Here is a 17,112-nt window from a genome sequence, read left to right on the forward strand (position 1 = left end):
TTTAAGCCGTTCCAGATGTTTTCAGCTACCGATATTCGTTTGGTTTTCAAAGCATTTTGTTGCGGAAACGTTATTTAGTTAAACGAAGCTCTTCAAATTCAACACATTTTCTTAATTATATAAATTGTGTATCTAAAAACCCATTTCATTATTCGTTGAGAATGCGCCAACACATCTTCAGTTTTAAAAAAAGGCTAATGAGTTGGATATTCTCACTTCTCTCTGCTAGTTGTTCTTAAATATTTATTCACAATTTAAGTCCGATCAAATCTCTAACGTTTGTTTAGGAAGTTAAGTACGATAAAGTTACCCCTTCGGCAGCCGTTCTTATAAACTCGTCTGCATTGTCATCCCAAATGTCGGACAAGATGACGTAAGAAATTTCCTTCTACAGGACTCCTATGACTTGGTAATAGTGGTTTTATACGGCTCCGATGAGATGTTTTTGTAGAAATTGAATCGCTATGGAGAATGTTGGTAGAGCGTGATGACAGTTGCCTTCTATGTCCTCCAAAGTTGTGGCTCTGGAAAGCTCCTCAAATGAAAATACGTGCTATCACGGCAGAAAACAAAACAAATACAAGTCATTTGACCAATGGGTCATTTAACGTTACGATATTTTTTCTTGCCAGCGATATTTTCGAATCTAAGAAAAGGACACGATTTTCCGTGGATCAGGTTTGTATAATCGAAAGATTTGCAAAATGTTCTATTCGCCTTCACGTTGCCACAGCTTTTTGCTAGATAAATCATTTTGAATTGTCGACTATGTTGTAAAAAAAACAACCTCAATGCTAAAACTCAATAACTGCATACCAAAATAGAAGCAGATTTTAGTTCTCAAAGTGAAGTGACGAAATCAAGATTTTGAAACATATTTTGTTATATTTGTAGATTAAAATCGTTGCGTTTATTCCTATAATATATTATTAAAAGTTCCCCAGCCTCCTTAGAATACCAGGTCTGAACTTTGAGAGGTTCATATCGAAAGGAAAAGCATATCCACTGAATATTGTCCCAAAGCCGAACGCCGCCACGAGGAGGGAAGAATTCCCAGTCGCCATGTTTCAGTTTTCTATGTTGAAGAGATGATATAACTATTTATTATACCTGACGTTACTTTGCCGTTAAATTACTTATAGTCATTATTAGTTATACCGTAATTTCTCATTTGATAGTATTAATAATACCCCCACGTGCTGTCTTAGGGAGATTACTTGTTTTTAAGCGCCTTGGCGCAATAGGCGCTAAAAAAAGCTCCAAGGTGCTTATAGAATATAACCGAAACTCCATGTTAATAGACGCTAAGCGTTTCGCAGACGAAATCGATGAAAACAATGTTATTTGGTAGGGTGGTAGCATAATTGTTTTATAATGTTAATGTGTGTTTATAATGTTAACCTGAGAATGCTAATGTCAACTGAGGTGTCTATGTAATATTTGTAAAGCATTAAAAACAGATATGATGAGTTTATATTATTGACTGATATCAACTACAAATAAGAATGTGTGTTTTTTAGTATATTTCTTTACCTTAATGATTTGCTTCTTGTGATTGACTGAAAAGAAATTGGACGGTATGGATTTTTCTAAAAACGAAAATAAAATATTGAAATTGTGCCAAGATTAAACAAACCAGTTCACGCCATGAAAAGTTCTAGCACAATATCTTACAAACTAGAAACATGATATAAGGCTTCAGATCTTTTTTAAAATGCTTTCATGTGTGTAGAATATAAATAACGAAACTCTTCGTAATGCTAAAATGAAAACAGAAATTTATTTACGATAAAACATGCCTACTGCCATCTGGTCTCGACATATCTTAATTGAAAAGTATTTTATAATACTAATTAAATGTAGAATGAACACTGTCTTGGTATTTTACTTTGTTATGGCATTGGTAACCTGTCAGTTTGTCCGCGCGCAATCCGTTAATAATAGTTTTGCCGACATCCAATTAATTTATGGATACTCTTTCAACGCCGCTCATAGGAGTTCCGTAATGGCACTAAGGTCTGCATAAAGAACATGTGTGTGAACTCCTCTTGTACGCTAACGATTATCAAGTAGTCAAATTGTATAAAAAAACAACAACAACAACTAAAAATCATAATCTCGTGTGAATGGCGTTCAGGTCCAGTTTCTTAAAAATATATAGTATTTCAAAATAAGTAAAGTAAGCATAAATACATTCATATGTAGTATTTCTTTGCAAAATCAAATCATGAAAAGAAACAAAGCATACTCTATTTTTCTTTATAGAACCACTTTATTAAATATCGGTTCAGGGTATTTTCGTGGTCTCGGCATGTGTGTGTGTGTGTGTGTGTGTGTGTGTGTGTGTGTGTGTGCGTGTATGTGTGCGTGCGTGTGTGCGTGCGTGCGTGCGCGGGTGGGTGTGTGGGGGGGAGGAGGTTCAATGTGCTTTAATAGCAATTAGGGTTTCCTGTAATATATGTTTACATACACTAATTTTCTGATCCTATTAATGAAATGGAAATAACTGTCATCCAACCGGCGATAGGAGGTGTTGCAGGTGTTGCACCAACCATTGCTGTCGATGGACAGTCTCAATCACACTGAGGCCGATGTCTTTTCATATCTTTTATGTATTCTGCCCTTGCGAAGATTCACAAAACCAGAATGTTTTTGTTTTGCTACCGGTAAATTGCACAAGTATTAAAGTAAACAACCCCACTATGTTACTTCAAACTTTTATAGATTCTGTTCATGTGCCAAATTGATACAAAAAAAATCTGAAAACTACAAGGACAGGCACAATAGTCAAAACCCTGTTCAGAAGCGCAGAGTAAAGGCACAAACATCACTGAGAGAGATACACAAACGTGCAAATATATCACACACGTATACGAAAGTAATACACACGAAAACTACTTTTATGTTTGTAAATATATGAAAAAAACACACAATAATAGTAATAATAATTTGAAAGAAAAGAAGAAATTTACTTCGTCCGTTTTTTCAACGCTTCAACTTAAGCACACTGGACACATATGGAGCATCGAGTGGTAAGTTTGCCATATCTTAGAAGTAATATTACATTATTATTCAAACATAATTCTAGTGATATGAAATATCAGAACAACAGAAAACAGCATTACCTATATGTAGTTTTTTTCAACTCGTTTCTCGTTCTATGCATAGTGCATACATATCATAACACATGGACAAAAAGTAGAACACTATGTTATATCAGATGATTTTAATATTGCCTATCTCTGTCATAAGGGTTTTGGAAGTATACCCTATATTAGCGCACTCGCTTCTCACCTAGGGGCCCCGGACTCGATTCTAAGCCGTGGTCATCAAGCCGGTCGTAGCTTATTTCAAGCAGTTAAGTTTCAATATTTTCTCCTGTCCCGTTTTTCTCACACGGACTTTTACAACAAGTTCCGTTCCACCAAACAAGAATGTTATATCGTGATCAAGCTCAGACAGAGGAATGTCCCGCGGCAGCTCTAGCTCCAGCTTCCCGAGCAGCTCACAACCGGGGTCGGTCACGTACACGGGATTCTCGGCTGTCGTACGGTATATGGGTGAGGTTGTCTTATATGCTGTAGGAATGAATTCCTGGGTTATTTGGAAGTCGATGGGAACATCCTTGTTTACGCGAACGAACACATCGAAACAGTTTCGGACCCACCATTTACCGTCGTCTTTATCGAAGTATTTTTTGTCTTCACTATGAATTTTGTCATCAAAATTACCAATCCCACCAACGCCACACGTGTATTTCATGACCCTTGATTTTATGATCGCTGGCTTGTGTCCAAACATGACGGCCCCTTTCAGCACGGCGAGACCCGCTTCAGGAGGCACAATCAGGCGCTTGTCTGGGATCTCACCCCTCAGCCTTTCCTGAACATACGTGCTCTCTCCGAAACCACCAACCAGCACAATGGTCTGCACCGCTTTCAGTTTGGGCTCCTTTAGAATGCTCTTCAAGTGGTCAACGAGGTTATTTATTGGACCGTCAAACCAATCTTTAACGATGTCAGGCTCAACTCGTAATTTATCGCCACCTTTCACAATAACTGAATCGCAATATCTGGAGGCTGCAAGTCTTTCTTCGAATTCCTGTCCTGTGAATTGCTTACAAAAGATTCTAGTAGAAGTGCATATTCTAAACATAAACTTGTCTTTCGTCGTTGATTTGAAGATTCTTTTCTTTGTTTCAAACTCTCTGATGAGGTCAAAAAAATCAGTCATATCTTTCATCCTAAGTTCAGTGATAACGTTTTCCACGAGTATATGTTTTAGGAATTCGATATAGTTGTCGTCAACATAGATGCCACCCCATGGTCCTCCACTGGCCTTGTGGATCTCTTTAAGAGTACCGTCGTCATTTTTCTCGTGGACAGAAATGTCTGCAGTTCCACCTGAAATTGCATTTAATGTTTAAATAATTCAGTGCAATTCCTGCATAATTCTGTTATAAATATATAAATATTTTGTTAGTTATCAGAATACATATGACAATAAAAGTCATCTTCCTCACCTCCAAGGTCAATGACCATATACTGAGTTCCGATCCCGGCCATTTTACCCTGTATGTCATGATCAAGCGCCTCACACCAGATCGAGGCTGCTTCCGGTTCAAGTGCAAGTTTAACTCGAGTTCCATCGAGGCCCGCCTGGAATACATTACGTGGTAAAACGAATTATAGAGTTCATGGTCTTTTATTTGTCGGCGTGTCGTACCATGCGGGACAGTTAGATACTGTCTGACGAAAGCCAGCCTCTTTATCAACATCGTCAAAAATTATGATGTGATTTATATTATCGAAACAGTGTGTGCATTTACACGCAGAAACAGACTGGGGCATAGCTATATTGACATTTTTATCAATGTCAAAAATCAATGTTTTTTTCGAATATACCTTTAACAAATCAAAAGGATGTCCGGTTAGCGCAGTGGTTAGCGCACTCGCTTCTCACCTAGGCGACCCGGGTTCGATTCCCGGCTTGGGAGCATGTGAGTTTGGTTTGTGGTCACCAAGCCGGACAAATGGGTTTCCTCCGTGTTCTCCGGTTTCCCCCACAACACAAGACCACACTCTCGTGTAAGTAGTGTAGGAATGGGGGTGCAAAAGCCAGGAGCCAACAGCCAGGAGCCAAAAGCCAGGAGCCAAAAGCCAGAAGCCATAAACCAGGATTTTTTAAAGCAAATTTCCATCATGATTGTAAACAATGTGATTCTCCAGTAAGTTAGTTTCAATAACATTGTACACAATTAAATCATTTTTCGTAGATTATTCATATTTTTCCATTTAAAAAGACCGGGTATGTCTACCAGGTAGAATTCATGCCTTATGCGTGATTGGCTAGTCGGTGTTATCACGTGATATTACCGAGTTAGGTGTATAGCTTAATTATGTCACCCGACTAGAACAAGCCTCCGTAGCTTTGTAAGTACGGCGCTGGACTGCATTTTAGCGACACGGGTTCGAACCCGGTCTCCGACACAATTTTTATTTTTACATTTTGGGACTCTTTGTTTTATAATTATGATATCAAAGCGTAACACATTCTATTAGATAATTGTCCTGAGATTCGTTAAAGAAATTATTTATTCTTGGTGCCAATACGTGAGACAGCCCGTTTAAAATACGAGCGATTAGTTTCCCGATTAACAAAAGGACATTGAAATGTGTTATTGTACAGTCTGGTTAGCTTATATATAAATGTGGAATATAAATAACCGCTTTAAACTAATGTAAGGGTAGACCATGTATTTGTTGCGAGTTTATGTATAATTATGGAATATATACAACTGTTTAAAACGTATCTAAGGGTAAAGCTAATACTAATAACGTATTTACCAAATCAGACATCTCATTTCGAATCGAGTGTCGTATTTCAGAATGTCATTCATGTGAAAAGGTTTCCTGATTCGACTATAATTATGTTTTCATTTTCGCGCGCATATTCATTAGTATTCTATTACATTTATTGAACAGTTTTCGTTTTGGTATTCTTTGTTCGCTTTTCTGAGAGTATTAACATGATGGAATGGCACAACTTGCCGGCGTCATTAAAGTGAATTTAAAATCGTACCAGAAGTGGTTGTCTATTTTATAGCAAAATAAATTTGTTTAAATGCGATAACGCGCTTTATTTAGATAAACACCCGATATCATACGGTTTTCATAAAGCGCGGTCATTTTTAAAAATCAATCATGTTTTATACGTGAGATACTATAGGGTCGCGCTTTCAGGTATAGACTTTATTTGATAAGGGATTCATTCAACTCGTTAGTACTCGGTTTGAATCAATAATATGTTACGAATTTTTAAACAATTTCTCAGTTGACTTTTTAAAATTATTTCGGTTCAATTCGATTCATACTGTGTTCGGTTATGCGTTTGCTAGCGTTGTTTTTTGGCAATCCATCCTAATTGTACATGCTGAATAAAAAACAAAAAAACAAAGGCAAACACCGTATTTTGTTCTTTTCTTTTAACCGTTTATATCAAATGCATTTGTCTATAAACGTCAGTTCGTTAGCATGAAAGCAATTCTGCACAGGTGAGACTTAGAAAATATAGCTTTATTCTCGATATTATAAGTCGAATGATACCGCGCAAGTATAAGTATTATAATAATAGCTGCTAACATAACATGTTATATCATTGGCAGCAAAATGTACATGCTATTTCATGTGTATTTGTTATAATGCGATATATGCAACGTAAACCAAATATATGCAACATGATCAAAACGTTTACGCAGCATCCACATTTTGTAATAGAACACATAGTCGTCTCAGATTAAAGTCACAACTTTAATCGAGTATAAATATATAATTATAGTCCTCTTGGCGCTTTTGCGAGAGAAAGTACTCGCAAATGTTCAAAGGGCAGCATAGCATGAGTAGTATCAAAGTCACTCTGGACTTTTATTCTTGTTCCATGTCTTCGTCGTTTTCTAACTGAGGAATATCGTAAGTATCCAAGACTTTGTCAAAGAGGAATCTCCGCTTCAGAATGGCGTACTTTAAAGCTTCCTCCGGTTCATAGTTTTCTTCCGCTATGAGCTTATTCGCTGTATTTTTCATAGCTTTATACACCGGATCTTTTTTCATAACGGTGAACCAGCCTAGTTTGCTACCAAAAACGTTCATCGTAGCTTTTCGAAAAGTGTTTTTCATGTCTACAAAGACATGTTCCTTAGCTTCACGCTCACTCATATTTGCATCCTCCTCCATTAGTCCATTTACATCAGCCTCGTATTGTGACTGACACTTATCAAACGCTTTCTCAACAATGTCTTGCCAGGGATCAATATCGACAGAGTCCTCAGAGGCAATAGATACGTCATCGTCTTCGTAGTCGCTGCTATCGGAAACGGTTTCGGGGACAGGTCCAAAAATATCCTCTTGAACACTAGTATCCGACATCGCGTCTTCTTCAGAGTCCACGTCGGAATGAGCAGACTTTTTGTGTCGTAACATGTTATCTTGCCTTCCAAAATACTTTAAACAAATATCGCACTGGTGCATTGTCCTCAACGTCTCGAACGATACTGAGGAGGAGCCGGGACAGCATTCAGCTTAATATTTCTCCAATGGTCGTGATGGACTCGAGCTTGCTGGAGTTCTGCCTGGGCTTTCCTTCCTTAGAGGACGCCTCTTTTCTAGATCGTTTGTTGTTCTTCTTACGAAGGCTTTCCGACTTGGCCCCGGGACTTTTGCGATTTCGTCTTTTACTGGCTTCCGCCATTCGCTGTAACTCCAGATCTATCAATGTCCGGGTAGGCTTTGACTGACGTTCTAGCATACTCTTGGCGATAGCCGTCGTCTGCTCAGCTGGTAAAACCATTCTTATTACCATTTTGGAATAAGGCACCTGATTTGTTTTGCGAACACCCTTTTTAAACTTCCTGTTCGCCGTCTTGTTATTTTTATCGAACAAATCCATTTTTAAATACACGTCTTTACCTCTCGACATCCGCCAGTATTGTGTCACGAGATTTTAGTTTCCAGCCTAAAGTTTAAAATGATCAAAAAATGTTCTCCTATCTTTAAACGTTTTATCGCAGCATACGCATTTATTAGAATAATACGCGTTAGTATGCCATATTCTTAAATGATGCAAAAGATTTCTCCAAAAGAAGAACACGGAGGCGCATATTGAAATATGCTATTTTCTTGCGCATTTCGTTCCATTTTTGCGGACGTTTTCTATCCCTCAAAAGTCCGTCTTATGGTTATGATGAAACAATGAGGAGGCAATGAGGAGGGATGAGGAGGTATGAGGAGGAAATGAGGAGGGGTGAGGAGGCAATGAGGAGGTATGAGGTGGCAATGAGGAGGGATAAGGAGGAGGTATGAGGAGGCAATGAGGAGGTATGAGGAGGCAATGAGGAGGGATGAGGAGGCAATGAGGAGGGATGAGGAGGCAATGAGGAGGGATGAGGAGGCAATGAGGAGGTACAAGGAGGCAGGCAATAGAGAGCCATGCCTCGCTTCCTGACATCTCAATAGTTGTCTGTGAGAACGTTTTTTTAGAAATAACAGTGAACATACACTCATGGGTTAAGTACACTTAGTTATAAACATTTTAAATTTATACTGCGTTAATACATTTAACCGAGTTCATAAGCTATATGATCTAAGATAAGCGACTCTATCGCGCGTAAAGCGAAATCGGAGTACGCAGTTACCTCTCCTGGTATTACGCTCGTCGTGTATGACAATATACATCCCCACCTCTAGAGTTAAGGTCGAGGTTATGACTCGAGTAAGCGTTAGCTCGACTACGTCATACTTGTATCATGATGGAAATTTGCTTTAAAAAACCCTGGTTTATGGCTCCTGGCTTTTGGCTCCTGGCTTTTGGCTCCTGGCTTTTGCACCCCCATTCCTACACTACTCGCGTAAAATCGCGCCAACAAGAGTGATTAATATAATGTTGTAATAACTTGTTTCACAATCGTTGTAAGATAAATATGTTTTAGCTAAACTAACAAATCGAAACCCTTTACCTTTTGGGCAGCCATTCTCATGAACTCTTTTGCATTGTCATCCCATATGGCGGGTACGGTTATAACGTAGTAAATGTCATTCTCTTTAATTCCATCAACCTGGTTCGCCAACGAATCTAATAGATGTGTTTGTAGAAATTTGATTGCCATGGAAAATATTTCCAAAGCTGGATGAGAATTACCTTCAATATCCTTAACAGTGGTGGCTCTTGAAAGGTCCTTGATTAAAGAAATGTACGTTATTAAAAAATGGCTGTTCACAATCCGCGTTTTTAAAATTGTGTTATTATACATAATCATTCGAAATGATATTTCAGTCTGTGTGATATACACAACTTAAATATATCAACAATCTGTCTATTACCAGTGATAAATTATCATATTTATTAACTTGTACCTTGTTGTTGTGCAGAACCATCTTAAAACGCCGGAACAATCTCCATCCTTTGTGGCTGTCATTTTCTGCTTTACCGGCATACCTGTCCTCAGCTTCAAACCCGAATGAATCAAACTCTCCGTCTGGATTAAGAAGCACGCTTGTCGGTGTCTTGAGAGAGATCAGTTTGCCAGCCCCTCCCGAATACCAGGTTTGATAAGTTTGTATTTTGAGTGGGTCATCTCGGAAGGAAAACGCATAACCACTATATGTTGTCCCAAAATCGAAAGCAGCAACGAGAAGATAGGACTGATGTTTCGCTGCCACCGTTTCTATAGAACTTTTAAGAAGATTGGAATGACTTTTCTCTGCCACCGTTTCTGTTGAACTTTGAAAAAATTGAAATGAAAATATAAGGTCATTTTATACACTTTGAATTTCAAGTTAAACTAAATCATCTTAGAGATTAAACACAGGCAAAACACATTCAAAACTGATTCATCAAGTTATGACAACGGCACACAATATAGTAACAGAATGTGTCTGACTGATCTTTTTAGTATGATGTTAATAAGAATATGACATTGTCGACATACTAATCTTCAGTATCGGCGAGATTATAATTGACAGAAATGGTAATAACTCAATATATATTTAAACCTCGAAAGGTAGTATGTTTTTTATTCAGAAGACATCAAACAACTTTTATCATAGTTAACTTTTTTCTGATATGGAGTCTTTTATTGATCTGAGTCTAAATCGATCGTTTGAAAATTTTCGCCTGACCACCATTTTATTTTGATATCATTGCACACTGCACATTGTCTTTGTTACACTGTGTTTTCTTCTATATAATTGTAAGTATTATTTCTAACAATAAAACACAAATAAAAACTTCTGAGACAGGTTCAGAGGTTTAATATTTAACGAAGATTTATTTTAAAAGCACATGGAAAATGCCTTAAAAGCAACAAACGATGCAAACAAAACGTATGAAAACGTGAACAGACGACACACGCATGAAAATGTGTTGGTTTTAGCGCATTGGGACGGTAAGCGAAGCCAGGATGACAAATCACGTGATTTCAACGGGGTTCTCTCATGGGTCAAAACCGATGTAAACAAACAAGACAAGTAAGCGGCGTTGATTTCTAAATAATCTTTTTGACAGAAAATAGATGAAAACATTGCTTAGCCTATCGAAGACTTTGCTATATTCTGCTTCTACACTTATGAAATACTTTCACCAAATGATCAACAACAGCTATATTTCTTCGAATGAGCACCCAAAGCTAAGTTTCACGATGTCGCTCTTATCTTAACTAATTACTTCATTTCCAAAAAATAATACGCTAACTTGCGTGCCATACATCATCACTTCCAACCACAACGTTGTATAGTTCATAGTTATGACGGTTTTAAATGAGTCCGTTGAAATCATCTTTACTCATTACTTCATTTTTCAAAGCGCGAAATGGTATCAAAGCGAATTATATAAATATAAACATTGAATGTTGTGTTTCTTTAACAAAATATTTTCAGAAGTTTATACTGGAACGAAATTTTGATAATGTTAATTACATTACTTACCTTGTGGAACTTAAGTATCCCCCCATTTTAACAAAACCTGATTTAAGCTTTTATTTTGCAGAGAGTAAATAACTTCCTGGTTCGAGGAATTATATAGAAACGTGATCAATGAATTACGAACATGCGAACAAGCCTATACATGTGCATACACCTATTACCGAATCGCGACGTGAAATTTAATACTCGTAGACATATTTATAAACATCGACAGTTTTAGTTTACAATCTGAATGTATAAGTTGCCGTATATACTTGTGTATTTTGACACACAGAGGTCAATTTAAAGTATACACTTGACATATATCAACACTACAAATTAAACACGTATATTATTTTATTTACTATGCATGTTGTTCATTTTAAATGTCCATGTATGTGCATTCCTTACTCAAATAAATTTATCTATCTATGCGATGAAGGTCGACGTTTTATTCTATACACGCTCACGTACTTACCATTGGAATCTATACAGCTTTAAGGTATTAACGTAAAGTAAACCACGAAACTGTTGACTGCGACCATTTCAACTATTTCTGTTTCCGGAATGCACTTCATGTTCCAACAGCCTCCAGTCAGCTTTTAAAGTGCGTCTTCACCACGAGCAGTTGCATTACGATGTGTCGCTGTGCCATGTACGAAAGGATTTGAATCAAGTATGCTTACAGTATAAGATTCATCATTATGATCATGATTTATATTGTAGTTTGACGTTTCACTTGAGGTATAAACATGTATCCCTCATTCTCTGAGGTGCCTTAAGCACATGCAGATAAATATTTTAATTTTAATTTTATTTATGTTTGGTTCATAAATGCACTTTGTCATGTGTAAGAAACACAAACCTTTTTCAAAGTTGAAGTCACTTTTATGCAAGAGTCGATTGTAACGTAACTAAGCCCCCCCACACCCCCGCCCCACCGGTCCGGGGAATAGCGGGGACTTTGCTTTTCAGCAGCTGGTCTAAAAATCATGTTACAAGCTAAAGTATTTCATTTCATTAAGCCAAATCACTCACAATATCAATTATTTTATCATATCTGTCAACAAAATAATTTCTAATCAATAATTGATGATTATTATCAACATCAGAATATTATACAAATTATAACAGTGAAACATAAATACGGCTTTGCATTTAGAATTGTTTAGTTGCTCTTCAGTATATATTGATATAAATGCCATGTTAAAATGTGACTGATTGTAAAATATAGTTTACTTACACTCAGTGTACAGTGAACATTGCAGCTAATGTGTTTCATTTTATATGGAAATAATAAGGAAGAACTGTGATCTGAAATCAGTTTAAAACATTGGCAAGCTGATAATTAGTACCATTTTTAATTTCAGGCTGCCGCATGTATATGAAAAGAGTGTTCTAAACACGGAAGCACTTCTATTCATATTCCAAAAGGTAATAACATCTATCATTTTCCTTGCTTAACATTTTAAGTATTGACAATGTGTTAACCAAACCTTGCCAATTGAATTTTACAACACATATACTATGCTAAATGTTTATATAACAGGTTTCAAACCTAATTGAATAAATCTTTAAGATTCTATAAGTGCCTTAGATAGCACATTGGTTTTGTTTAAGAATGTGTTAGACGGTCCTATTTATTAGCTTAGCCATTGCCTTAGAGAACCCTTACTTAAAATTTCAGGTTACCAACACTCCATATGAAATAGCTGAGAAAATACCATTTGGTACCATACAGAGGGAGTTCATTTCATCACAAACGACTCGAACAGAGTAGGTGTTAACATTTGTTTATTTTATTGAACTAAATTCCTAGACTTTTGCAATTTTAAACTTATTACTAAACATTAAAAATTAATCGAGCTATCCAAATCATTTAAAATAAAAGAAGAAATTAAACTTTAAATCTTGCCATGAAATCAGTATCATGCATTCCAATTTTGTATTGCCAGTATTACTATATCATAATCCTAAAAGATCCTATATAACAAAATGTTGTGCAAAAATGTATTCTAAAAATCTGAAATTGTTGTCATTTCCTGTAAACAACATTTATTCATGTATTGCATATAAACTGATAAATGCCCAAGACTGCCATCAGATTGTTTTTTTACTGGTAATCTTTAATAAATTCGAATGCTTTTAATTTATATCTTATTATTTTTTTTTCAGGCAAATAACAGAAATAAAGGTTCTCTACATGTTGAAAGTAAGGAAATAATGAAGTTCACACTACAGTTGACAATCTGGATGTGTTTCATTTGTTATCTGAACATGATTTATTATAGCTTACCTTCCAAGTATGTACTTCAACAGTAATGATATCTATATTTATAGTAACGATATTCCATTAAACATGGATATGGAAACAATATTCTTTGACAGAGCAAGATAAAATACCTCCAGACATAGCAGACTTGAGTCTTTACACATTTAAATTGTTCTCAGCTAAAGAGTGAATGTATTTCTTCCCATTACTTATGTGGGCAAATATGTTCATTTTTTGTAAGATTCATAGTCAATCACAATTTTGTGATAGAAATATTTGCTTTATTTAATGGTATCCACATTTTTATACTTGCTAGGAAAATAAGGCCTACTATTGCCTTGGATGTGTTCTATTTGTTACATTCACATACATGTACTTGAAATTTGTTTTGTAACCATTTTTAGAGGTTAAGTGGCGTGTAATTAACCTTTTTCACAACATTTTCTTATTTGGGGAAAGTATGTTTTTATGTTGATACTATCTGTAACTTCCTTTATCCTTTTCATTTTGATTTACGAACTAAGATCAAATATATCATTTTAGTTAAACTGTTTTTATTATACTCTTCATTGAATAGCCATTTGTATATTATCAATTTTTTACCAAATTTAAACGTGTTGTTATTTTTGTTATATATTGTATCGGTATCATAGGGTACATGTCTATTCACAGCCTTCAAGATAAAACCAGATATGTTCTTTGTGGTAAAATGTGTTCTTTATGTTCAGTCACCTCTCTGAAAAACTATTCTTTTTTCCTAAAAAGGCTCAGGTTGATGCGTTTTGTCTTCTTTACTTGTCTCATTCAATTAAGTATTTTTCCTAGTACTTCCTCTGTGCACCAATGCTTACAAGTGTTATGTGATCATAGTGATATGTTTGAGGATAAGATATTCTTAAAAACATCAGATGACCGTTCACGAGCTTTATTTATGATATTATATATTCCGGAAGTCCCGGTAACATATTACATGAATATACATATAGAGTGGCTACAGAGAACTCAACATTTAGCATTTTTCTTACAAAATATCTAAGGGTCTCCCACATGTGATTGCTACATTCATTGTACCCAATGTACATTGTATGCAATCAATAAAATAGATTAAAACCAAAGCTGTTGTTAAATATTTTTTTAAAAACTGTACAATAACATGTACAAGACAATACATGCTTACTGTGTATTATAACAGATTCAATACAAATTAATTCAGTAATATTTCTTTTCTGGAGTAGAAATCTCACTATATAAATAAAGTCCAATGTATGACTGAATCATATGGGCTGTTGATATAGTCGCTGCCTGTCATATGAGCCTTTAATCAAAGGTCTACTTTTTACTGTAATGGTATTTAAAGTGTCTAATTTATAACTGTTTATAGAGTCCTATATCTGTCAATACTGTAAGGAGTATAATGTTTTTTCTAATTGGTTTTGTAACCAATACAATGAAAGACCAATGCATGTTGTAGCTGTATATGCTTCAATGTACGTTCAAAGTTCTAACTGTAGAGTCCAATGATTGTTCAAATTTTAAAACGGTTAGGTTTCAATAATTTTACTACTTTGTAGTTGTATAGATTCAAATAATTGTCAGAAATTAAAGCTGTATGGATTCCAATGTTTGTCTTGAGGCTGTATAGATTCTAATGTTTGCACACACTTGAGGCTGTATAAATTCTAATCTTTGTCTTAAGATGAAACTGTATAGATTCGAATGTTTGTCTTAAGTTGAAACTCTATAGATTCCAATGTGTGTCCCAACGTGAGGCTGTATAGATTCTAATGTTTGTCCCAACTTAAAGCTGTATAGACTCCAATGTTTGTCTAAGGTCGAGGCTGTATAGATTCTAATGTTTGTCGCAACGTGAGGCTGTATATCTTCTAATGTATGTCCAAAATTGAAGCTGTATAAATTCCAATGTTTGTCTTAAGTTGAGACTGTATAGATCCTCATGTGTGTCCCAACGTGAAGCTGTATATATTCTAATGGTTGTCTTAAGTTGAGGCTGTATAGATTCTAATGTTTGCCCACACTTGAAGCTGTATAGATTCTAATGTTTGTCCCTACGTGAAGCTGCATATATTTCAATGTTTGTCTTAAGTTGAGGCTGTATAGATTCAAATGTTTGTCTCAATGTGAAGCTGTATAGATTCTAATGTTTGTCTCAATGTGAGGCTGTATATATTTCAATGTTTGTCTTAAGTTGAGGCTGTATAGATTCCAATGTTTGTCTCAATGTGAGGCTGTATAGATTCTAATGTTTGTCTTAGGTTGAGGCTGCATATATTCCAATGTTTGTCTCAATGTGAAGCTGTATAGATTCTAATGTTTGTCTTAGGTTGAGGCTGCATATATTCCAATGTTTGTCTCAATGTGAAGCTGTATAGATTCCAATGTTTGTCTCAATGTGAGGCTGTATAGATTCCAATGTTTGTCTTAGGTTGAGGCTGTATAGAGTCTAATGTTTGCCCACATTTGAGGCTGTATATATTAAAATGTTTGTCTTAAGTTGAGGCTGTATATATTCCAATGTTTGTCTTAAGTTGAGGCTGTATGGATTCCAATGTTTGTCCCAACTTAAAGCTTTATATACTCCAATGTTTGTCTTAAGTTGAGGCTGTATAGATTGTAATGTCTGTCCTGACTTGGGGCTGTATAGACTCCAATGTTTGCCCACAATCTAAGCTGTATAGATTTAAGTGCTTGTCCCCAGTTTAGGCTGTATATAGTTAAATGTTTTTCCAAAGTTCTGTCTGTATAGAGTCCAATATTTTTCTGAAGTTGAGGCTGTATAGAGTCAGATGTTTTCTTAAGTGGTCGATGAGGATGTATAGACTCCATTTTTTAAAGTTAAGGCTGTATAGATTCCAATGTTTGTTCCAACTTGAGGCTGTATAGATTCTAATGTCTGTCCAAATGTGAAGCTGTATAGAGTCCAATGTTTGTCAAAATTTGAGGCTGTATTGAGTCCAAAATCTTTCGAATTTGAAACTGTATAGATTACAATGTCTGTCTTAATTTGAAGCTGTATAGAGTCCAATGTTTGTTCTACTTTGGAGTTGAAAAGAGTCCACTGTCTGTCCTTTGGTGTAGCTGTATAGATTCCACTGTCGATCGAACTTGGGTATAGTGAGAAATACATGTTTATTTCTGTGCAAAGTATTTATTTTATTTAAAGTTGTCATCTTTTGTCTTAATTATTGTCTGAAAACTAAAAAATGTGGATAAAGGAAGTTTTATATAATTACGACATTTCAATGAGGCTGTATAGATTCCAGTGGTCAGTGCTTGAGCGTGTATAGAATAAAACGTCGACCTGCGATAAATTGCGATCCGAACATATCCGAAGATGTTGCGTTCATCGATTGATAAACGCAATTGTCGAAAGGCAGTTCTTTTAAAGAATGGAAGTTGAGGTGTAAATATTTAAGTTTGCCAACTAGTGTATTTGCGCAATCTTTCCATGATGTTCCAGCCTTACCAATATGTTCACAATTAAAATATAAGCTTTATTAGAGCCAAACTCAACTTGAAAATAGTGACTTTCATAGATTCTTTAGAGTCAAATTGATTATAAAATGAAAACAAGAAGGACATGCCCAGAAGTCAAAATTCACAATTTGCAAAACATTTTTTTTACTTTGTCCGCTATTTCAACGCTTCAACTCAAACACAGTGGACACATGGCGACTATCGAAACAAACATGCTAGGGATCAAAACAACAGAAAACAGCATTTCCTATATGGTCGTTTTTTCTCGCCAACTCCTTTTCGTTTTATGGATATAAATGCATAACACATGAATAGAAAAATATAAAAGATTATTTTACGTCTCATGATTTTGGTATTCCCTAATTCTGTGGCACAGGGTTTGAAAATACACCC

At 35.7% G+C, this 17,112-nt stretch overlaps 3 protein-coding genes across 3 annotated transcripts in view; 1 reads left to right on the plus strand and 2 right to left on the minus strand.

Moving 5' to 3' along the window:
- Positions 1-17,112, minus strand: part of LOC128217263 (heat shock 70 kDa protein 12B-like) — a 241,572-nt gene that overhangs the window by 170,034 nt on the left and 54,426 nt on the right. The window lies entirely within an intron of this gene.
- The window catches only part of LOC128217270 (uncharacterized), a 206,264-nt gene that overhangs the window by 33,582 nt on the left and 155,570 nt on the right, over positions 1-17,112 (plus strand). The gene's annotated exons all lie outside the window — the stretch shown is intronic.
- LOC128217266 (heat shock 70 kDa protein 12A-like) lies at positions 2,704-11,310 on the minus strand. The gene is made up of 5 exons (XM_052924293.1): positions 10,977-11,310; positions 9,408-9,774; positions 9,011-9,229; positions 4,523-4,658; positions 2,704-4,403 (listed from the first exon to the last, which is right to left on the minus strand). The coding sequence occupies exons 1-5, from the start codon at positions 11,000-11,002 to the stop codon at positions 3,346-3,348; spliced, it is 1,806 nt and encodes a 601-aa protein (XP_052780253.1). The 5' UTR covers positions 11,003-11,310; the 3' UTR covers positions 2,704-3,345.

Source organism: Mya arenaria, chromosome 14, assembly GCF_026914265.1.
Source record: "Mya arenaria isolate MELC-2E11 chromosome 14, ASM2691426v1".
In the NCBI taxonomy this organism is placed as follows: Eukaryota; Metazoa; Mollusca; class Bivalvia; order Myida; family Myidae; genus Mya; species Mya arenaria.

Excerpts from the sequence above, each read along its gene's own strand:
- LOC128217266 (XM_052924293.1), bottom strand. The coding sequence starts at position 11,002 with ATGGGGGGATACTTAAGTTCCACAAG. Across the intron at positions 9,775-10,976 it reads GGATACTTAAGTTCCACAAG|TTCAACAGAAACGGTGGCAG; the intron begins GTAAGTAATGTA and ends ATTTTTTCAAAG. Across the intron at positions 4,659-9,010 it reads TGAGAATGGCTGCCCAAAAG|GCGGGCCTCGATGGAACTCG; the intron begins GTAAAGGGTTTC and ends AATGTATTCCAG.